Genomic DNA, 25249 nt, shown 5'->3' with positions numbered 1-25249 from the left:
TGGCCCTGCTTGGAAGCATCTCTCTGTTCTCTCCCCATCCATCCATCCATCAGCCCATATATTCTTGCAGCAGCTACCAGAACCTCTGTGAATCTGAAAAGTCCACTGCCAGAAAAAGCAGAGGAGCCCAGATTGTACTAAATTCACCAACCCTCCCCCTCCCCCCGTTCAATACCTACTTAGAGCCAATTAAACTCAGAAACAACATGTGGCATATTGGCAGTCTTTAGTGAACAGCATTTGGAACAGACTTGATCCTCCCTGCAGAGATTAAGTCATATCAACAGGACTGCTAACCAGTCATCCCTGCAGGATCCCTGTGCTGGTTGGGAATCCCACAAACAAGCAGGTGGAAACACCTGACCATGGTTGCCAGTCATGAATTGACTCTCCTGATTTACAGAGTACTGGGTAGGGGATGATCCTGTACCTGTGGGAAAGTGACCTGTGGAGAGGAAAGGGGAAAAGGGAGAGAGAGAAGTGAGCAATCGTCAGAAGCTAGAACAAGAGTCAGAAGCTTAAAAACAGCTACAGTGGAACCAGGGAAGGGCGGTAGCTGTTTGTAAGGGAGTGGTGCCACCTGAGTGCTTTGCCAGTACAAATGGTTCAGCCTCCCATTCAACAGGGAAGGGTAGTCTGCCCTGACTGTGACTATAAGTCTCAATTTCCCATTGAAAGTTACAGTGAAACCCCATGTGCGCAGAGGCTGTTAGTTCTTCTCCATGCATCCAGGCTGTGGTCTCGCAAGGCAAAAGGTGTTTGGTCAGCAATAATGGGAAGCAATGGTTGGAGTGTCTGGCCTTTGCCAACAGAGGGCTTACCTGCACAGAATGCCTCCCCTGTGTATGAGGCACTGCTCCCCACTAGGGTGGAGGGAAGAGTGCTGCAGCAATACAATTCAGGCAAGACACAGTGTTCTCAAATGGTAAAGAAGGAGGCACGGAAAACAGTTGCAGAAATTATACATTACAAAATGTGTCTCTTGACCTTACATGTGTGGGATACTCTGTCCCGTCATCCCTAGCTGTTGGAGCACATCAGAGGATAGTTTTTGGTTTTGCTATGTACTTGGGAGCTCTGAGGCACAGTACTTGTTAGGGTTCCAGGATGAGAAGTGTTAGCAGTATTATCATGTACCTGTGCGCACCCAGAAGTAAAATGTTGTGCAAACTGATGCCTGTTTTTTCCTGGTTCACATCACCAGAGTCATCCATTGTGGGCTGTGGATGCAATGTAAGGCTAGTGAGATACAGTTCCATGCAGCACATCCAATCATTTGAGTTGCTTTGGTGGTGTGCTGTGATTTGGTGGTGAATTTTCCCATATCACGTGCTCTGTCATGGGACAGCTGCAGGGTGTTTATTTTTACACCCTTTACCATTGAAATGACTTTTCAATATAGGATTGAGTCATTGGGATTAAATAAAATAAAGCAATGTTTAAGTATGAGAGTCCTTACTACTTAAAGAATGCTACTTTTGCAAAAAAAAAAACCACCTGCTTTTAAAAAAAATCCACCAAAGGGACCTTATTTTGTTATGTGGTCATTGATGGACAGCCAAGTGCTCTTTGGAGACTTTCCTAGCAATCCATTCTGGTCTCAAAGGAGCCACCAATCTATGTTTCTCTGCAACACTTTAACAGTTTGACATTTACACGGTGACCATGGCTAACCATCTAGAGACTACTTCTGCAAGGTGATGTCGACTGCCTAGAGTGCAGACTAATGTTTACTACAAGTCAACCCCTGTAATAAACTGTGAACTTTTCAACAGGGCTTAAAAAGACATTTGTCAGATAATAGAAAAACACAAAATTTGCCATACAGGTGTTAAAGATAGTCCCCCCCCCCTTCTAAGATGCCAGTACCAAGAAATAGTGTTTTAAAGTAGCACCCACTATAGTGATAGTGGAGAGGGTACTACTTGGGAGAAGACACAAATAATGTTGTATGTCTTATTGACAACAATCCTAAGCTCATGACACCATCAAGGCTTATAAAGTGTGGCTCATGACAGTGGCAGACCTTGGAGTCTCAAATGTCAGCGACGCCCTGTGCAACACACTCCATTCTAAATAACAATTGTGCCACTCCCTTGTGCAACCTTGCACCTTCTGCAACCGAATCAGGCAAGCGGATTTGAGCACAGGAGCAGCTCCACTCCTGTGGTTCCAGCAACTAGACCAGAACTGCCGCAACATAGTATTTCCAGCATGCAACCCAACAGCCTATCCTAAAAGTTATCATAGTTTACGATACTGAGAGGTCCAAAAAATAAACAGGGTCTCACTCTCCGCATCACTTTTTCAGCAGAAGTCATGCCAGAAAGTGACCTTTGATTTTCTAAGACTAGACCTGAAGCCTTTTTGAAGAAGATCTAGAAACTACTGTATTTTATCAAAGAGAACCTGTGCCACAGAAATAAGAAAGTTTATTTCAAACATAATACCAACTCTATGCAGGATACACAATGCTTGTTTAAAGCATTATTCCTAGTCCATGTCAGTAAACAGGCTTGAGTGCCCTAGTATGGTTCATTTTTTATCCCTGCATTTTGTAAAATGAGAATGGTTACGGAACCAGCAACCAAGAGATGCTATTCCTGATTCCCGCTCTGTGGTAACTTTGCTGGATTTGGAATGTATGAAAAGGGCTAATGACAAAATAGCAGAAACCCTATAAGAAACATTACTGGGGTTTGACTGGTTCAACAAAGATCTCCTAGTCCCATTCAGCAAATCAAGCCCTATTGCTATATAAAGAAGAACAAGACAAAAATCGTTCTCACTCATCTATTGCCTTATCAAAGCATCAGAAAATTCATAATAGACTTGAATGCATAAGTGATCTTCTGTTCAAATTTCATGCAGAGCAACTAGAAAGATGTTTCAAAGTAAAACAGAAATCATAATATACATAATGGGCAAGGCTATATTTCAAAGAGATTTTTGATAATTCATGTCTTCAAGGTTTACTCAGTTTAGGCCAAGTCAAAGAGACATCTGATATAATCTTTAAATTTATGCAAAGTAACACATCATTTGAAATGATAAAGAAAACAGGATTGACTCAAATGTCATTAATATTCAATATTCTACCTTATACAAAAAATATGTGTCAGACTTATTTCATACCATTTTTAGGCAGAAAAAATGCTACTAGTAGAAATCCAGTAAGCTACCAGTATATAAATAATATAGTCAATATGAGATCCATGGTTTCTTTAAGTGCTTTGCTTATAACTAACTGACTTTGAGCAACTACCGTAATTATAAAACCCAGGTAAAATGGTTTTGAAAAACATTTCCACCCACCTGGTTCTTTCAATATGTATTGTCAATACCTATTACAAATGTGAAGAATTATAACCCATTATTATCCAAGTGTGATGTCCATTCTTCCCAGCACAGGGAAGATTCAGTAAAACGGATCATATATATCTGGGGGGGACGGACGCATGGGTAACCCCTAAACATTTTGTGAATCTTTATACTTTTGTCCATTTACTGTATTTATTTTTCACGATTTGAACTATAAAATGGTGGTTTTCTTGAGTCAAAATGAGAGTACATCAAAACATTTTTAAAGAAAAAACACTGTATGTATTTATCAAATATTTGTGGTGAGGCACAGCCACTCTCCAAAAACTTGCATCACTACAGCTTACTTGCTGCTATGCTCCCCAACCTTAGACCCCTCTAGGGAAGCTTAAGAGATGTAGCTGGAGGACAGCTTAATGGGTTTGTTCTACAACTCCAACCACTACTGGGAAAAATGATAGACATGGTGTCCAAAATCCATGTTATGACTTCAAACTCAGTTTTGAATCCATATTCTCATAGGTCCAAACATGGAACCCTCAAGGTGGGGTTCCTAGATGATTGCCCATCAAAGCACAGACCAGATCCAGATCTGCTTAGCTTCAGTGAAGTCATAGCCCAGGCATCCCCAAACTGCGGCCCTCCAGATGTTTTGGCCTACAACTCCCATGATCCCTAGCTAACAGGACCAGTGGTCAGGCATGATGGGAATTGTGGTCCAAAACATCTGGAGGGCCGAAGTTTGGGGGTGCCTGTCATAGCCTAATGCACTTTCAGGACATTCCACTATGTTGAAAGTGGTTCTCAATCATTTTGAGGTGGGATGTTGGAATATTATTACCGTTCATGTACATTTTATGTTTTCAAATATAACAGATAAAGCAGATATAAATTATTCCTTTTATTGTAACTTCCTTTGGCACCTAGAAGAGGAGAAAAAGTCTTCAAAGCCACATAGAAGTTCTTCATTAAAGCGTTGGTAGTCAGAGCAAAGTTAAAACACACTTTTGATTTTAAAAAAAATCTTAAATATTAAGGTTAGAATTGTTAACCTGGTTGCTCTGAGAAGAAAAGTGAGAGGATATAAGTACATGGATGTTAATTAAATTACCTTAGTAAAGGACTTCAGAGTAGTGATAACTCATGGGTCAGCCGTCTTTTAGGATAAATGTTCCAAAAATAAATTATATAGAAAACAGGTAATGAGTTAAGGCACAGATCTGTCTCCGTTTCACTCAAGCTGTACAAAATCCTCATAAGGCAGTGAGCAGAAAGGAAAAAAATAACTTTTCACATTAGGCTGCATTCAGATATGGGGTTTATTGCGTTACTTTTACTGGTTACAATGCTAGCACATTTCCACTAGATTTCCAGAAGCTGCTTTTACATCATGTGAAATATCACATAAAACACAACAATTAATAAGATGTAAGGAAGAGCAGAAAGATGGAATAAAGTGGTGTCTGAATGACACCTTAGGTGAACACAATTCAATTCAATTGTAGTTACCTAAGTCATATATTATTATTAAACATCTAGAGTTACTCAAATGAAATATGTGAATTATACAAAATATAAGCACCCACAAATTTCAGTGCCAGGGCCATGCATGCTGCATAGCACCCACAGTCCTGGGCAAGCTGGCACTCCTATTATCCACCATAAATATGTCATATAAACATGGTAGGTAGCCAAAGGTACAGCCTGAAGGCACATGAGACCACCACCTTGCTGAAGTTAAGCAGAACTAGATATGGTCAGTGTGTGGATGGATGACCACCTGGTAATCAAATGCATTAACTAATTAATATATCACTTAATGTTAGACTATGCCTTCCAGCTTGAGCTTATGTGGATAAGGAAATAATAAAAAATCTAAAAAAGCTGGGGAAGAGGGAATAGGACCACAGAGGCCAAGATCTTTAAAGTGAGTATTCATAACTTAGAGGCTAAAGGAATCCCATTTCTACATATATAGTTAATTAATGGAAGTTGCTGTGTGATCACAATAAGTGGCTTCTTCTTGCAGTTGCATGACTCTGGTCATAAACTCTATATTGAGCGGAACATCACCAGAGCATCTACCGGTATGTATGTACTACAGTTGTACACCTATAGGCTCTCCACACCAGTAGGAACCCTGTATAAGGGTGGGGCTGTCAGATGTGGTCTCCACATATTGGCTATACTTATCTATAAGTTTCTATGTAGCAGTCATTTTACAAAGACTTAAGGAGCTGGATGATGTGGTCATAAAGGTGGGATATAAAATAAGTAAATAAATAACCCCGTAAAAGAATGATTTGATTGGCATGGCCATTTTTTAAAATCTGGAAAAGACAGCACATACCAGCACAGAAACAAACAGCCAAGGTGCCTTAGTCCTACAAAGACTTAGTCCAAGTCTTTGGACATAGACATAGGTTCTAGCCTGCACCACAGAGAACTAGTAGGCTTCTTATTGACCGCAATACAATTAGCAATAGCTCAACAATGGAAGAACAGACTGAGATACCTCTGAACACATGGGGAAATAATATCTGGGATACAGCAGTGTCTGAGCGTCTTACCAGACAAAGGGGGCAATTAAAGGCATAATGAATAGAGACACCTTCCAAAAAATGTGGACCCGTTTCTTTAACTATGTTAAAGGCCAAAATCAAGACCTTGTTATACCAACCACTCAGTATTCTCCGTGGAAAGGTTACATTAAGTAATATGTTTAAATGTTGAATGTGTAAGTTCATGTCTGGAGTCAATGGATAAAACAAACACCATTAGATGTACTGCTGGATAAGTGTTAAATGGTTCTTGTATTTTAAACAAATAAAAAATTGGGGGAGGAAAGTGAAGAAGAAGAACTGCCTAGGCGATGAGAAGAACAAAGCACAGACTAGAATAAAACAAGATATAAGATTGGATCTTGGAAATACTGGCAGGGTAGAGTCCATGTTAATGTGCTTGTTTGTGGAGAAAAAGGAGGGAGGTGGAAGTTACTTTCAAGGTTTAATATTTCTGAAACAGGGAGGGTCTCCATTAGTGAAAGATTGGATCAACTGATAGCAAGTCAGTTCTACTTAGACCACTTTATTCCCCTAGTTCAATGAGACACGAGGAACCAAGAAGAGCCCAACAAAACTAAAAGACAAACTAGCAAGCAATTCACATGTGAAACAGATGTGGAAAACATAGCCTACTAGAAACCCATCTTTATGGTACAAAGTAACCATTTAATGGGCAAGACTAGACTTCATCAATTTAGTATTAATCATTAACAATGATTAATTCCTTTGCTGTTCCGCGGTCATTACAGTAACACCCTAGATATTCTACAATTATTTTAGTCATTAGTGTGAGCCATTATTTCAAAGCATTAAGACAGTTTTAGTGAGAAAGCTCTTTGACTAAAGCTCTAATCCCCCCCCCCCCCGTCTTGCTACCTTATCTGTAACTTTCTCTAATGTATGCCTTTCAGTGCACACTGGTATGATGTTTCCTAGTCCTCTGATGTCCTTTCCTTACATCAACGATTATAAAAGAGGGGAATAATGAAGGTTTCCCATGAATGTCTCAGTGTCTTAAGGTTTGAAAAGGATAATAAACTAGGCTTCTTCATGCCTTCTGGATACCACAGAAAATACTGTATTGTAAATTGAAAGGCAGATGCACAAGCTTAAAGGACTTAAAGGAAATAATCAAGGCTATATTATCGTGTGTGCAGCCCAATCTTAGTTATGCTTACCTAGACACAAGTCCCACTGTGTTCAATGGAGCTTGTTTCCAACAAGGTTGCAATCTAATACTTTTCCAGGACTTAGCCCCACTGACCTCAATGGGCTTATTTCTGAGTAGACATCTAGATAATTATGCTGCATTTTGTCATCCTAAACAATTTACTTGCAAGAAACTTCCCTTAATCTAACTGGGATCACTACCAAGAAAATAAAATTGTGGTGCCTGTCTATGATCCTATGCCAAGTTAAATGATTTATGTGCCTCTATTACTAGTAGTGAGCCAGTGTGTTGTCAGAGTGTTGGACTATTCTCAGTCTAACCTACCTCACAGGGTTGTTGTGAGGATAAAATGAGGAGAAGTATTGTTCCACCTTGAGCTCATTGGAAGAAAGGTGGGATATAAACATAAAAATATATTATTTATCTATCCATATATGTATTACTGCTGCTACGACTACTACTTTTCAAAATGGCTTATATATATATATATATATATATATATATATATATATATACACTTAGAAGCCATTTTATATAAATATTATATATATATATATATATATATATATATATATATATATATATATACACAATGTAAAACACAAAATATAATATATATATAAAACCAATTATAAAATATCCACACAAAATTAAAATACACACAAAAACATTTCCATCAAATATATCCATAAGCCAAGCCTGTTAAAAAGCATGTCAAGTGAAAGAGTTAAAAGAATTAAAAAATTAGATCAGAAAGTTCAACTGCAAAGGAAAGCTTGTCAAAACAGGTATGTTTTCAAGAGGCAGCAGAATGCCAATATCAACTAGGCCCCTCATATTTCAGTCATGGCAAAACTAGCCAGACTTCAATTGCTGACCTAATGCCCTTACCAAACAGCGAAGTTGGTGATACGCCATAGTCTTAGACAGTTCCAAAAGCAATGTTACCTGTGTACTTGTTACTTTAGAGGAACTCTACAATTTTCAGACTTGGGAACTTCTTACCCATACTGCCTCTGACACAAGCAGCAGCATCCACCCAAACGAAAACACTCTGTAATCATATTCATTTCAATTGCAGAGCTGTATTTATGGTGGACTTCCCTATTATTATTTATTAAATTTGTACAGTATACTGCATCCGAAGATCACAGGGCCTATTACAACATAAAAATACAAAACGAGAACGGAAGATACATAATTAAACAAACCAAACAAACCAATAATCCCTCTTCTCCGACAAAAAAATTAATTTTTTTTTAAAAGGCCATAGAATGTTAATCAAAGGCCTGGTCAGAGAGCAACATTTTTGCCTGGCACCTAAAGATATGTAATGAATGTGCTAGGCAAGCCTCCCTAAAAACACTTAATATGCTGAATGATGCTTAAAGTACTGTAAGGATCACAGCTCATATTACTGGCATTATTTTCATTATTGTTCTAATTAGCATTACATATATTACACAAAACCAAGATAAGAGAACAAATTTCCATGGATAAATATGACAACTGTCACTGAGTTCCAAAGGAGAAACACTCCTCAGCCCAAACTTTATTTTAAATGTGCTATCTACATGTAGTCACCACAAAATCACTTCTATTGTACATCACATGTGCCATTGACTATTTATGGAAAACATGCTTTTAAAAAATAGAATGAAATCAGCCAGCATTAATACTATGGAATAAATCAGCACTAAGAGATGGTGTTTATTTTTTCACTGCTTGTGTTAAAAACTGCCACCTATGTAAAAAGTGCCATACAAAATGATGTTTTTTAAAAATCTGCCATCATTGAATTTCATAAAACATGAAAACTTATTTTCATGGTTTCAAATTTTCCAGGACATGGTGCAATGCACCCAAGACAAGTTTATATAAATCTGACACAATGTTGTATTTTGCCAGAAGCTCTGTCTTGCAAGTTGCAATCTGTTTTATTTCACAAACAACGTTTACAAATTTGTTCGTTTGAATACGAGTGTTCTGAAGACACAAATACTATAACAAAGAATAAATCTGTCTTGATGGTTTCTATCATCACACACAGTTGTCAGTTTTCTTTTTGCTAGTAACTAATCTGCAATTAATTCTTTTTTTCCTCCAAAATATATTTGATTCTTACAAATTATATTTTTATATACTAAGCACACATATTTCATAATGTAGTTTACAATATGCTCTGATAGATGATTCATGGGCAAAACAGCATGTTGTAAGAAAAGTAATTGTTCAATCTGAAACTGGCATCTGTAGAAATCAGTGCACATACCTGCAGGATGTAAATACAGTTTTGCTTACCTATTATATAAATATATAACCTGTATGAAGTCAATATGAATAAATATTTGAAACCTACAGTGAAGGAGCCGGGTTGACTAAACTAATTACTGGGTTACCTTCAGTGGAATTGCAACAGGGTGAACAGTGTCTAGTTTATTTAAATGCAATTTTCTATGACGAAAGAAATAGTTGGGTGTGAAAATTGCCAAGAATATGTGTTTTAGTAGCTATTTTAAGATTAATGACAGAAATTTTAGAGATCTAAATTCATAACCATACAGTCACAGTAGGCTAAAATACATCTGTCATTTCTTTTGAAAATATAAAATGCCTTCTTAAAACCTCTTAAAGGTTTTAAAGTTGCCATTCTGAAATTAAAAATCAGACTTGAAACTTTAAAATCATGAGCACTGCTTTGTTCATAGAACAGGGCTTTCCCAGCTTGTTGCCATAACCCCTCTTCCCCAAAACGAAGCATATGTTGCAACTGCCAGGTATTTGACAACTTCCTCATTTATTTCTGGGGAAAAGAGAGGGGGCTTAAAGATTTCCTGAAAAGTTTCAGCACACTGGATCACAGGTTCTTCAGACGTACAATAAAACAATGACCATCTGCATCTTGTCCCTACTAATCTGCATTTGTAGGTTGGCCTTTGTACAGAAGTACAGTGCCAACTTATTGAAGTTGGAAGGTGATTTGCCCCTTTTGCTTATAGCACCAAGCACAATTCCCTACCACAGTGATTACCTAACTAGTGCCTGTATATAATCTACTTTCAGAGAATGAGAATAATTGCACCAACTTCAGTAAGAGTAGATTGTGTCACACTCTGTTGTGGTCTACAATGTTGTGTACCGGAACTTCCACTGTCAAGTATTTATGAACATTGCCATAGCGTAAAAATAACAATTAAGCTGGTCATTTAAAATGTGGTTTAGTATCAGACTAAGATTTACAAGATTTGCATTCAAATAACCACTTAGCCCTGAAACCCACTGGGTAAACCTCTGACTAGTTACTCCTGTCAGCTTTATCTACCTCATGAGGTTGTTGTGAAGATAAAAGGAAGAGAAGACTTTTACACAGATACTTTGTTGGAAGAAAAGCAGGGTATAAATGTAGTAAAGGTATAAAATAAAATAAACATACAAGCTATCAGCATGTGTGTCAATTTAAAAGTTACTTGAAGAAAATGTATATTCAACGGAACTTGAAATCTAAAAATCTACAGTACAAAATAATTGAAATAGAAATACTTTATTGTCACTGTACCACTTGTTTACAGTGAGATTAAACGAGCCCTCCCTCATAATAAAATAAAAGTAGGTAAGAGAATGGATAAGAGAGGCAGCAAGGGTTTGAAACACAGAATGTATGAGCAAATATAGTGAGGCACACATTGTTGGGGTTTGGTCAGGGAGATAACTAATTTAGATTCCTGATCAGTGATTCCATGAAGCTCAGTGAGTAATCTTTGAGCCACACTGGTGATATTATGAAAATAAATGAGGTAAGAATAATTAATTTTTTAAAAAAATCTTTCTACATTTCTGCAAATTATATTACAGTGGAACCTTGGTTTTCGAACGTAATCCATTCCGGAAGACCGTTCGAGTTCTGAAATAGTCAAAAACCGAAAACTCAATACAGAAGCCTCAAAACGGAAAAATTAATACGAAAAACTCAATACAGAAGCTGCCTCAGAAGTTCACCTTCCAATGTGCATTAGAAAACGGAAGCATTTACTTCCAGGTTTATGGCGTTTGAGTTCTGAATCATTCGTCAACGGAGATGTTTGAAAACCGAGGTTCCACAGTAGTGATATATATATATACATAGGTACCTGGGAGTAAAACCCACTGAACTTAGTGATATTTACTTCTCAGTAGATCTGTGTCAGATTGAACGGTGAGAATAATGATTAGCATGCACACTGCAATTGTAGAATGTTCTAAGCAAATCACATGCATTTAGGTATCTTCAAAAATGAATCCAGAATTGTTATCCTTGCACTGCAGATGTAGGGCTATGACTAAGATAGTAGCATGCCTGAGTTAATTTATGGCTGAGAAAAATTTGAACAAGTGACTCCTTAGTTTGCAGTATGTTAAACAAGCTCTCATTGCACATCATGCCCAGTGGCTTTAAAACCAGGCTTAATCAATCTTAACCTTTTAATTGGCTTTTACAGCGCTTTATTGTCACATTTTAACTGGCTTTCACAATATTTTCAAGAATTCATATATTGTTAAAAACCAATTAAAAGATTACTGTAAAACATTCAAAGCAGTTTTAACTTGTGTAACCATTTTCAAAAAGTGGTAGTCATCAATGCAAACAGCACAATAGAAAGCTTTCCTCTAGCTACAAGCAAGAGCTCATCTAGAAAAAAAAGGCTATGTATGTCTAGAACACAGGCAGTTCTATGCCATTTAAAATACAGAATAAAAGAAAAGTAGATTAAATGTTCTGTGCATTCCATTAATAGCTTTTAGTATATATTTTAAAAATGAATATATACTCAAAACTATTACAGTGGTACCTCAGGTTACAAACGCTTCAGGTTACAAACTCCGCTAACCCAGAAATAGTACCTCAGGTTAAGTACTTTGCTTCAGGATGAGAACAGAAATTGTGGTCCGGAGGCGCGGCGGCAGCAGGAGGCCCCATTAGCTAAAGTGGTGCTTCAGGTTAAGAACGGACCTCTGGAACGAATAAAGTTCTTAACCAGAGGTACCACTGTAGTGGAATGCACAGAATGTTTAAAGCAACCTTACTCACAAAAATAAAATGGAATACACTTTGTTAAAAACATTGCCTTCAGGAAATAAACACACCTGTTTCAATAATTTGGGAATCCATGCAAAATGAGGCCAAAATGTTTTTCTACTTAAGAGTGAAATCACCTTCAATCTGACCTGGCTTGGTAAGATGGTCACAGGCTGAATTCTGATAACACAGAAGTACTGTTTGTGGGGGACAGGAGGCGGGCAGGTGTGGAGGACTCCCTGGTTCTGAATGGGGTAACTGTGCCCCTGAAGGACCAGTTGTGCAGCCTTGGAGTCCAGGGCAGCTGTCTATCAGCTCCATCTGGCACGCAGGCTGAGACCCTACCTGCCCGCGGACTGTCTTGCCAGAGTGGTACATGCTCTGGTTATCTCCCGCTTGGATTACTGCAATGCGCTCTACGTGGGGCTACCTTTGAAGGTGACCCAGAAACTGTAACTAATCCAGAATGCGGCAGCTAGACTGGTGACTGCGAGTGGCTGCCAGGACCACATAACACCGGTCCTGAGAGATCTACACTGGCTCCCAGTACGTTTCCGAGCACAATTCAAAGTGTTGGTGTTGACCTTTAAAGCCCTAAATGGCCTCGGTCCTGTATACCTGAAGGAGCGTCTCCATCCCCACCGTTCAGCCCGGACACTGAGATCCAGCGGCGAGGGCCTTCTGGCGGTTCCCTCATTGCGAGAAGTGAGGTTACAGGGAACCAGACAGAGGGCCTTCTTGGTAGCAGCACCCGCCCTGTGGAACGCCCTTCCATCAGATGTCAAGGAAATAAGCAGCTATATTAATTCTAAAAGACATCTGAAGGCAACCCTGTTTAGGGAAGCTTTTAATATTTAATGCTGTGTTGTTTTAATATTCAATTGGGAGAAGCCCAGAGTGGCTGGGGAGACTCAGCCAGATGGGCGGGGTATAAATAATAAATTTATTATTATTATTATTATTATTATTATTATTATTATTATTTTCTTATTGGCTGTATAATGACATGGTACCATTAACTGCCAACTTAATTGCTGATTGGTAGCCATCACTTCAGGAAGAAGCCTTTTAAATCACAACTTGCCAGTTAGGAAAAGAACCAGGTACGGATAGGTGATAAAAAGCACACAAGAATGTCATGTAAGAATGGTTTCGGGAAGATATTCACCCCCACAAAAACTTCTTTCTACCCCAAATATTTCAGTGAAGCACTTGTGCACACCTCCAAAATCTCCACCGGAGGGATCCTCTGCTGGATCAAACACCTTCTATTAATATAAGGAGTCCTTCCATTCATGGAAGGTACATGTAGGATCCAATCTTTTATCTACAGAGAAACAAAGGTGTTGCTTTTACAATAGCCTCATGTGTTGTTGAAACATACTGCAGTCATTGTAGGGATGTGTCCTCAGATAGATGACAAAGTCTGGTGCCATCTGTCTCTTCACAGAACCAAAATGCATGATTTGGTCATAATTCTTTCAACAAATTGCTAGTACTGCAATGCTGATACTACTGCCAATTCCCACATCTGTGTCACTTTATGTAGTATACTGTTATTTCAGTATACAATGCCCAACTTCTGAATTACTACATTAAGATTATATATGTAGGCATGATTCTCATCCCATATTAAAGTACACTATAATAAATCAAAGTATTATATTTGAATGTGTTAAAATGCATTTTATAAGCATGTGCTTTAATTGAGGTAAATAATCATGCACACCAATAAAATATGTAACAAAATATTCAGTCTGCTTATCATTATTGTTGTTGTCAGAGCTATAGGACCACTCTATTTTCTACAGTGAATGATGTGATCCTTTTTAGATTGTAACAATGTGCAAACTATACCAGTAACAGCATTTGTCCTTTCTACCAGAACAAGTTCCTGGCAAGTAATAAAATGGACCAAAGTAAATACCGTGATTCAAATTGAAAGCAAAGGTTTCGAGAGGAAATTATTCCTAGCATGAATTAAGCAACTGTGGTTATTGGGTGCAGATACTGAGTCACATTATGAACGTTGCAATATAACAGCTGATCATGAGTTATCATCGTATTCATGTCTAACAGCCTGTAAGAAAGGCAAAGGAAACTAGCCTTCAGGGAATATTAAGACACCATGGTGTTATTGTTACAATTTTACCTAAAGTGGTAAGGAACTGACCACTTGCAGACTGTGCAAATGTTGAGAAAAAAGTAGTTTCAGACTGTAGTGAGAATGTATGTTTCATTTCATGAATGTATGATCATTTGTGCCATTAACTCCCTGCATGTTAGAGTGACGGCTAGTTTATAATTTGTATTCCTTGTATGCTACCTTTCCAAATGATTTTCTTCCTGAATTTAGAAATGCTACAGTACACTACTGTTCCCTTGTCAACAAAACTTGGTAGCTGAATTAGGTGGGGTGGATTACTGACAAAGCACATTTTCTTAGCATTTTAACTGACTTCTAGATGTGCTCAAATTAACCATTGCTGGGAAACGATATCAGAAAAGGACTATTGCCTCATGTCCTTTTTCTGAGCATCTGGCTGGCCACTGTGTGAAATTTGATGCTGGAGAAGATAGATTTTTCATCTCATCTAGCAGGGCTACGTTTTTTGTTATTATGAGAGCCTGTCACTCATGGCTAGAATATGCTTTTCATGGACAAGGTTTCAAGTTTCATGTTTTACATGTTAGGAAAGTTAGCTAAGAATGATTTGAGACCAGTTCTGGTCACTTGGGTGGAAGAAATAACAAGATCATATAATGAGATATTAGCACTTTGGTTAGTAGCCCTAGAAGAATAGCTTCCCAAAAAGACACACAAAGGAAAATAAGTAATCACATGTTTACCATATATCTAGTTTTCCTTGTTAGCCTACAAAAATTACAGCTACATATGTGTGGAATATATAGCATGTCACTGAATCTTAATCTGGATAATATCTAGAGCTAGAGTCTTCAACTGGAATCATACTTGTCAAACATCTTTCATTGTTATGAGCATCCTTCCATCTTTTTCAAATATTAGTAAGTAAAGGAAACTGGCATAAAACAGACTTGGCTAGCAACAAAGGGTTAGCTGACAGTCCTTAAATGACCAGCTGGGGAATGTGTGGATGTGCTGTATGTGCGGGAGACACAAATAATTTCATTTGGAAGAATCATGTTGCAGCTGCATATGTGTCTTGAAAGTTTAGGCAGCATCTTTACAAGTCAGCACAACTGAATATACTGCAGTGTGCTTCATTCCCATTCAGAGAAGTTCATTTATAAAAATTATATCAAATGTATATTGGCTGGACATGAGAGCCCACTTGCAGGATAATATATTGCCGCGGGGTTTGGGTGGGTGGGGGGGTGGGGTAGGCTATATGCCTGAGTCCCTTCTAATTCCCAGATCCAGCGAGGATTTGATTGTTGGAATAGCCAGACCAGTTTCTTAGTAATTGACGTAAGTATGGGTCAATAAGGTAACAAAGGAAGTGGCTCTGCACCAGAGGACAAATGGCTGCCCCTACCTCAACTCACTGAGAGTTAGGACAAAATCGAGAGCTTAGGGTGTTTGAACTGGGCTAAAGTCAACAGACAGGCAGGAGCCTGAGGCAGAGACAGCTCTCTGGAAATGGAAGTAGCCCTTCCAGGGTCCAAGTCACAGTAATTGATAAACAGTGTTCACATGTATAAAACATGGCTCTTTTATGTCAGCAGCAACACACAAGCAGCAACTATAAAATGAAAGGTCTCCTCCACACACACACGCACATATGCTGTAGGTAAAAGTCATGTTTTTATCCATGTGAGTTCATTCTGCGAATTGTTTTCCAAAATATAGCACAGGAAGAAGCCTAAGTTAGTCAAAACCAAAGGACAGTATAAAACTACATCACTGCACACACAGAGCGATGTAAATGAGTGCAATAGAACTTCACCTTCCTCTCCTTCGCTTGCATGCACCCCAGATCTGCTCTGGAGATTCCCTTAACCCACTGGAGCAGATTTGTGGATTGTTTGAGAGGCACCAGGGAGGAGAGAGAGGGAAAGTTCCATTGCATTCACAGAAGTTGTTCCATGTAATGATTTAGTGAGTTAAAAGCCTATACAGTACACTACCATTTTTGTTACTGAGGTAATTAATTTAAAATATTATTTACTTTAAGGACTATTTTCAATATGCTTTTGGAATATTTGTCACAGATTTTGATATATTTGAACAAAATATTTTTGTGTAGAATTTTCAGAAAAGATTATTGCATAGGACAAGATGCCGACCAGATCCTCCTGGTAGGTTTCCTAAGAATCCATCATCAATGTATAATCAAATTTCTCATGTGCATCCTTTTAGAACAAAACCCGGGGGGTGGGGGGTGGGATATTATGTGGAAGAGATCTTAGTGGAAGTAGTGGAGCATTTGCAGCAAACAAACTTTGTATTTTAATGGTCAAAGGGCAGGTATCAGATTCTGTAACCACATTTTCTAAGAAGATGAAATGCATCTAACCTTCCATATTTTCAACACTAGGTCCTGTACTTCTCACACTTTCAGTACTGCATCTTGACAATGAGCTTTCCATCCAATGCATAAACCAATATTTTTAAAAGAAAAAACTAATTCTAAGCAGTAACATTGACCAGCAAACAAGAAACACCGAGACAAATAAAAGTAAAAACATCATATAAATTTGGCTAGACTAATCAAAGCTGGAAACACAAAGCTAGCAAGGCTGTGAATTTAGTTATAGGAAATACAGGGTGAAGGAAGATGAAAACCTTACGTATTAGAGAGTTCTTTGTTTCAGCCAGCTGCTGCCAGCCTGTCTGTCTGTCTTTCAATGTCTCAGAAAGTTGTGTATGAAAATCTAAATAAAATAAAATACATAAGTTTTAGAACCAACTCTTCATCAGCCTTCATTGTCACACAAGCACTTTTAGATGGCATGTTCAACATTCAGGATTTTCAGATTGTTCACCTTCGCCACCCACCCACATCAGCAAAACATTTTGTGCAACTACATCTAATATCCCAAAAACATGCTGATAGAATTACTAGGTGTAATGTTTATTAGTCCCCATGGACTATACCATTTATGAACAAATTTTCAACGTGAATATTGTCTGTTTATATTAAGTCATAGACTTTGCCTTGAGTTACTTTTCTTACAAATATTAATAAAGAATCAACATAATCTGGATTATTTTTGCAGAATGCAAATTAGACAGGAAACCAAGTAATTGAGAATAAACAGAATAAGCCTAATAACATGCAGAGGTACCTCTAATTACGAATAACTCTACTTACGAATGTTTCTACTTACGAATGGAGCTCCGTCCGCCATCTTGGATGCAGTTTAGATAGGATTTTTTCTACTTACGAATTTTTAGATAGGGTTGCTTCGACTTACAATTTTTTTCCTCCCAATGCATTCCTATAGGATTCGACTTACAATTTTTTTCGACTTACGAATGTGCGTTCGGAACGCATTAAATTCGTAAGTAGAGGTACCACTGTGTTTCCAATTTATATCACTGTATATTAGTTACAAAGGTAATTTCTCTGACTTTTTAGGAATCGTTACAAAAGCATATTAAGAAGCATTTTGCAATAGAAGACATATAAAAATAATCAAACAGGTCATTTTCAGATTAACCAGAATGTTTTTCAATGTATCTATGAATATCAACACTAAACTCATTTTTAAAAAATAGTATAACCAAGCCTTTTTTGTGCCACTATTAACTGGTATGGAGTACTTCTCTTTTTTCTTAATAAAAAATCCCACTATTATTTGGCATTTATTAGGTGCCTATGATGTTCTGGGTATGGTACAAAGATGGTTAAAAACAAGAAGACCCCTAGCTGATGGATTACCATTTAATAGACATGACACAAAAGGGAAATGATAAGGAGAGAAGACAAAGGCAGGTAAACTCAAGCAGAACAATTTTGCTGGGGTGGGGGCTGATCTGGCTCCAAACCAGGGGTCAATCACCCCCTGTGCACACATCCACTTTTGTGAATCAGTAGAGGAAATGAAAGTTGCAGCACTTCTGGAATCAATTTTATAAAATTATCTGTGATACGTTTGATGATAAGCTGTGCAATGCAGAGCATACCCATGGGAAAATGATGGGATGAGGTGGAAATTCACTAATATCGAAACAAAGCCAGTAATTATTATTTAAGAAATAGACCAGGGTAGCCAATGGGATACCCATCAGCTGTTTCAGGCTATGGCTCCCTGTAGATCCCAGGCAACATGCCCAATGGGCAGGAATGATAGGAGTTGTAGTCCACAACAGCTGACAGACAACATGTTGGCTGTCCTGACCCACATTTGTATTCCCATATATAGCTGAAGGAATTATATTTTGAAAAAATGACATACCCATGATACACTATATACTAAACACATGGCCTGCCACTTAAAATATCTCTGACATCTAAATAGTTTCCTCTAATAGTGAACTTGGGTGGCTGAATGTCCGTTGGTTTCAAAGTGAAATGAGTTCAGCCCAAAGGTTATGGTTTCTATATATTCAGGGATACCCTGGCAGATGGAGGACATTTTCCTAAAAGATGAGATATAAATATTTTAATAAATAAATCATAAATAAAATATAAGTTTGTAAATTAAAAGTAACAAATAAATTTTTTTCCCATAAGGACATTGGGAATGTTGTTGTAGCAGTTGTGTTGTGGGGAGAAGGAGAAGACAGGGGAGCTGGGATAACACGGAGTGAAGTTGGTCTGCTGAAACCTCTAAAAGCTTTATTCTGGAGGGGAGCATTAGGGTTGAGGAAGAATACCCCAAAAAGCCTGAACAGCACAGCATAGCTTCTGTTAATGGCAGCCTGGAATCTGAGCAAGATCACTCCTTTTAGAAGCTGAGGATACACTGCAACTCTTGGTTGCAAGTCCCACTTGTCCAATGTGATGGACCTTGGACTTTTCATAACAAATCAGTGATAATTTGTTATCAAATTAACCACATTACAATCAATTGGATTTCTTAAGCCGATTGACATAAAAATATTATCCCATTCAATAGGTGTCTAAAAGCCAGACCCATGTGTGATTTCAAAAGCAGGTTGCTAAGAGCTCTTATTCTACTGTACACATAGAGAAGTTTGCTGTCTGTAAAAACTGATATCAAAGGTATGAGTGTTTCAAACCATGTCATTTTCAGGTGTTCTTGTCCAGGTCTAATCAGCTGAGCTTTATGTCTGATGAGTAACACTCTTGATTTTAAAGCACCAGAAAATATTGCAGATTTTCAAGGGCCCTTCATTGCAAGCAAAAAGCTATGAATAATACTAAGAAATATGTAGTCAAGTAAAAACTACTTAGAAATGCAGAACTCAGGATTTCTACTGAATGTTACATACTAAAAATAGTTGATTTTATAACTAACCATGTAATAATTCAAAGAGCATGTTCTCATTTTAAGGTTGCCAGTGACTACCCAACATTAAATGAAGAATGAAATGAAAATCTTGTTATAGCTGGCATCATGTAAAGGAAATGAACTCCAAATATATATAATACTAGCTAATGAGGTCAAGCTCAGTGTTGGATGTTGAAACAACAAGCTGCATTGGCTCCAGCCCTGTGAGGTGAAACTGTCACCATTCTCACCGAAGGAGCTGAGGAGGTGTCACCCCAGCACCTCGTGGGGCCAGGGACGATGCGGCTGGTTCCCAGCACTGGGCACTGGGGGCGGAGGGTGTCCCTCTGTCTCCAGCACTCAGCCCTCCTCCTTGTGCTGCTCAGCTGAGGAGCATGAAGGCTGAGGAAGATACAGGGTTTAGGGAGCCTCATCGCAATGACCACACCTTCCTGATGGGACTTCAAAGAGAGGCTCCCTCACCTCGATCCTCTTCAGCAGCTCCTGCATTAGAGTTATTGTCCTCTGTGGAATCCCGTGACTCCACCCAACCACACGACTCTCTCATCTCACAAGGCAGCCTTGCCTTCTCCTCTTATTCTCCCTCCCTCCTTCCCTCCCTTTCTTTCCAGCCCCGAGCTCAGCCCGCCTTGTATGGTGAGTCACTGGGATGGTGCCAAAGGTGCGGGACTAGAAAAGTACAGTGGTACCTCAGTTTATGAACACAATTGGTCAGGGGCGTAGCCAGGATCAAAACTAGGGGGGGGGAGCCATGGTCGTTCAGGGGCGGGGCCAAGGCACTAAAGGGGAGGGGCCACAAAGTGGGCAGGGCTAAAGGGCCAACGGGCCTGATGACATCGTGGCGGTGGCAGCAGCGGCCACCTTGTGCTTCTGGGGCTGGTAGCGTTGGCGGCTACCCTGCTTGGCTGGAGAGGACGGGAGGGTCGGGCAGGCGAGAGGGGGTGGCAGGGCGGGCGAGGGCGAGGCAAGACACGGCCGCAGCCACGACGGCTCAGAGGCATTGCTGCATATCAGCATATTATTTCAACCATGGTTCAAGCCCCACCTTAGGAAAAAAATCCTGCATTGCAGGGGGTTGGACTAGATGACCCTTGTGGTCCCTTCCGACTACAATTCTATGATTCTATTGATATATTACCATAGCATATGCATCATTCTGCTTTCTTGAATTGTCCTACTCCTAGGCATAGCATCCAACTCCTAGAGGCCTAGGTGCCCCCCCCCCAATTACTGGTAAATACCGTATTTGAAAGAGTCATCCCCCCATGTTGATGGGCTTTCTATGTGGGGCTTATCTGCCCCCCCCGTATTTTATTAAGGATGGAAGAGGGAGGGAAGGAAGGAAGAAATAGAGAGAGAAATAACTCATATTTGTGGGTGTCTCTGGATGACGCTGTGATGCTGGAACTCTGCAGCAAGAGGACAGGAGGGTCGGGCAGGGGAGAGGGGGTGGAAGGGCGGGTGAGGGCGGGGCAAGGCATGGCCACAGCCACGACGGCTCCAAGGCGTTGCTGCATATCAGCATAATATTTCAACCATGGTTCAAGCCCCACCTTAGGAAAAAAATCCTGCATTGCAGCGGGTTGGACTAGATGACCCTTGTGGTCCCTTCCGACTACAATTCTACGATTCTATTGATATATTACCATACCATATGCATCGTTCTGCTTTCTTGAATTGTCCTACTCCTAGGCATAGCAGCCAACTCCTAGAGGCCTAGATGCCTCTCCCCCCCCCCAATTACTGGTAAATACCGTATTTGAAAGAGTCATCCCCCCATGTTGATGGGCTTTCTATGTGGGGCTTATCTGCCCCCCCGTATTTTATTAAGGATGGAAGAGGGAGGGAAGGAAGGAAGAAATAGAGAGAGAAATAACTCATATTTGTGGGTGTCTCTGGATGACGCTGTGATGCTGGAACTCTGCAGCAAGAGGACAGGAGGGTCGGGCAGGGGAGAGGGGGTGGAAGGGCGGGCGAGGGCGGGGCAAGGCATGGCCACAGCCACGACGGCTCCAAGGCGTTGCTGCATATCAGCATAATATTTCAACCATGGTTCAAGCCCCACCTTAGGAAAAAAATCCTGCATTGCAGCGGGTTGGACTAGATGACCCTTGTGGTCCCTTCCGACTACAATTCTACGATTCTATTGATATATTACCATACCATATGCATCGTTCTGCTTTCTTGAATTGTCCTACTCCTAGGCATAGCAGCCAACTCCTAGAGGCCTAGATGCCTCTCCCCCCCCCCCAATTACTGGTAAATACCGTATTTGAAAGAGTCATCCCCCCATGTTGATGGGCTTTCTATGTGGGGCTTATCTGCCCCCCCCGTATTTTATTAAGGATGGAAGAGGGAGGGAAGGAAGGAAGAAATAGAGAGAGGGATAACTCATATTTGTGGGTGCCTCTGGGTGACGCTGTGATGCTGGAACTCTGCATGTACAGGAGCCTTGTAAGCAGCTTTCTCTCTGCTTGGTTTACAGCAGGCACGTCCAACAGGTAGATTGTGATCTACCAGTAGATCACTGGATGTCTGTGGTAGATCACTGGTAGGTCACTGGCACCCCTAAAAAAAGCTCACCCAAAATTTTCCTCCTCCCTCAAAAAAGTTGAACTATGACCTGAAGCCCTAAACAAAAATGGGCCTCCCTCCCTCCTAAAAGAAGCTCAACAAGTTTTACCTAAACCCCAAAAAACAGGGCTTCCCTTCCTTTAAAAAAAACTCAACAGCTTTGACCTGAACCCCCCAAAAGGGGGTAGATCACCCCCAGTTTTAAACTCTGAGTAGATCTGAGTCTCTTGGGAGGTGGCCACCCCTGATTTACAGTATACAGATGCAGGAGGAGGGGCAGACTGGAACACCAATGCTTTTTATAAACATCACTGTGTCTGTCAAAGCTACAGCCCCCCCCTTTCTTATTCACTTCTTTTTAGCCTTGCAGAGCCACCTTAGTCAAATTGAATCCTCTGAGTCTGCACCCTCATTAAATCGCCAATAGAACTCTTAATGCTCCTGAATGCTCATTAACAACTCCCACTTAAGAACAATAGGGTGAAATGGTCAGCTATCGAATCTTGCCTGGGGATATATGCTCCATTGTCTTAACTGCTTAACTACTGGTAGCCACTTTGCTTTATTTATTTGATGTGTTTTTGTTACTGCTGTGTCCCCCCCCCCAGCAAGCGGAGACTTAGCTGCTCTTGCTAAAGCAAAGCCCTTTCCACTTCAGTTTTTGGAGGGGAAAAGTGCTGGTTATGGTCTGTAAAATACATTAATTTTTTTGCTTCTGGGGGGGGCAGCTGCCCCCTCCTGCCCCCCCTGCCTACGCCCATGCAATTGGTTCCGGAAGTCTGTTCATAAACTGAAGCGTTCATAAACTGAAGCAAGCTTTCCCATTGAAAATAATGGAAAGTGGATTAATCTGTTCCAGACAGTCCGCGGAGTACTTAAACTGAAGCGTTCATAAACTGAAGTGAACTTTCCCATTGAAAGTAATGGAAAGTGGATTAATCCGTTCCAGACGGGTCCACAGAGTACTTAAACTGAAGCGTTCATAAACTGAAGCATAGGTGTAATTGGTTCCGGAAGTCTGTTCATAAACTGAAGCGTTCATAAACTGAAGCGAACTTTCCCATTGAAAGTAATGGAAAATGAATTAATCCGTTCCAGATGGGTCTGCGGCGTTTGTAAACCGAAAATTCATAAACCGAGGTGTTCATAAACCGAGGTTCCACTGTAAAGTTAAGAGTAGTTTCCTGATTCATTTGAATACTATGTGGAGAGAACAGAGGGGCAGGGGAGGAAAGGTGAGCCCACCAAAGGTGAGAGTTCCCCAGGTAGCAGAGAGGAAAAGTGCCTCGTATATTTGTTTGGTTTTTCTCTCACACACACTGTTATATGAAGGAGGGGCATGTGAAACGGGCTGCTTTTGGGTTGGGTTGGGTTGGAGCTACACAGCTCATGTGTGTTTCTCTACCAGATAGTCATTTTCTTGTTACTTCAGCCCAATCCAACACACTCCACTTTCTGTGTTTTCCCCTCCCCATCCCCTCCTTCCAGTTCTCTGGGCAGTGGAGGTCAGCTCAGCAGGAGTTCACAGCTATTCTCTGTCTCTATCTCTTGTGTTTGTGTTCCTGGTTCTCTCTGTCTGTGTGTTGCCACCTCAGCCATGATTTGTGGCCATCTCAGGATGTGTGCAGGGAAGCCCGCTCATTTCAGGGGCTGCTCACTGTTACTGATTTAGATAAATAGATATTCCTCCACCCCTTCCCTTTGCTCTGGTGCTAAGAATATTTTCCTATTGATGTAGGTGGACCTACGCAGAAAGCATATTGTTGCTACATTAAGGAATGCAGCAGAACCCCTATAGATCTTAGAAATATCAGTGGTACAATTTGTTTTTGAAGAACTGAAATAGTGGGTCCATGTATAAACATGCATATGCATAAAGTTCAAATTGTTATGCAATATATAAAAAATAGCTCACAGGGAAGGGAGACTCATTTTCCATCATATTACCAATTTGGAGGTAGGTGTTTTCTGTTCTGTAACACTTTCCATATTTATGTATTTATGTATAAATATTTATGTATAGTTGGGTGATTGAGACCTCTACTGCAGCTGGAAGTTATGCTATTAAGCATACCTTGCAACCACCGGCTTGAGTATAAACTTTCACTGACAGGTTTCTATCTTACTGGGAAACAGCTGAATTCAGGAACAGAGCTAAAGCCTTTTGGGCGATTGTACATATGCAATTAGGATGCCAAAAGTGCATGCTCATGAATGTAGAAAGTGCTTTTATTTTTAGCACCTCTCTTAACATTTCAAGCTGCTGTAAGTGGCCACAACTGGTGTGAAGCTGCTCGTAGTAGCGTGCACATGTGTGTGCGCACACACAAACGTATTTGTGAATATTAATTATTCAAATGACATGGTTTGGGCTGCTATTGAAGGGGCTGAGCACCATTTATGTTTGTAGTGTCCGATTAAGAACTGCTATTAAAAGTGTGATATTAACAATGTGTCACTTGTGTGAATTGCATATTAGTTCATGCTTTTTGAAAAAATAACTAAAAAGTGCTGCTGCATTGGAGGGGAAATAGCAACTAGCCATTCTGTTTTTGCTCCTGTAACCTAGGTTCCAGGAGCAATTCTGCTCCTAGCTTTTATAATTCAGTTTCTAACACTGATACAGAGTCTCTCTCCTCTTCCTTGTACACTCCTGTGTTTGTGCACATGTGTACAGTCCATGACTTTAAAGACATTTTCAAATAAGAATTAAACCAGTGTGTATAAAAATTAGTGTAAACAGGCAAGAAAATACCTGGTTTGATCACTAAACCAGAAAGTTAGAGAAGGGATGTAATAATACAAAATTGATTCAAACTTTCCTCAGTGCAGGAGACATGAAGAGATATCAGAGAGGAAAGGGCAATACAACAGAGAGGTCCCAGAACAAAAACTGAAGGGAAGATTTATTGAAACAGAAATGTTTTCCATGAGCATTTTACTCCTTAAGTTTCTTAAATTATTGTGTCTTTTTGCTCTCCTCACCCCAATTAAGAATGAGTAAGTGACTCATACTGCATTTCAAAAAGATAATGATCAGAATTCTAATGAACACTTAACCTTTAAATTAATATGGTTGCTTTTAGATATTATTTTAAAATATATCTTTTGAAGGCTCTCCCCCTAACCTACACATGCTTTCTGAATTCCCTAATGGGGCTT

At 39.7% G+C, this 25249-nt stretch overlaps 1 protein-coding gene across 14 annotated transcripts in view; it reads right to left on the bottom strand.

Annotated features, from left to right (window-relative positions):
- LOC118080205 (teneurin-2) overlaps positions 1–25249 on the bottom strand; it is a 475640-nt gene that overhangs the window by 374483 nt on the left and 75908 nt on the right. For all 14 annotated transcript variants that reach the window (XM_088661757.1, XM_088661752.1, XM_088661761.1 and 11 more), the window contains one exon: positions 16883–16966. In XM_088661757.1, the coding sequence (XP_088517883.1) occupies positions 16883–16966 (84 nt within the window). The remainder of the gene's footprint in view (positions 1–16882; positions 16967–25249) is intronic.

The sequence above is a fragment of the Zootoca vivipara genome, chromosome 2 (assembly GCF_965207765.1).
Source record: "Zootoca vivipara chromosome 2, rZooViv2.hap1.1, whole genome shotgun sequence".
NCBI lineage: Eukaryota > Metazoa > Chordata > Lepidosauria > Squamata > Lacertidae > Zootoca > Zootoca vivipara.
This window is presented reverse-complemented; position numbering and strand designations above follow the sequence as displayed.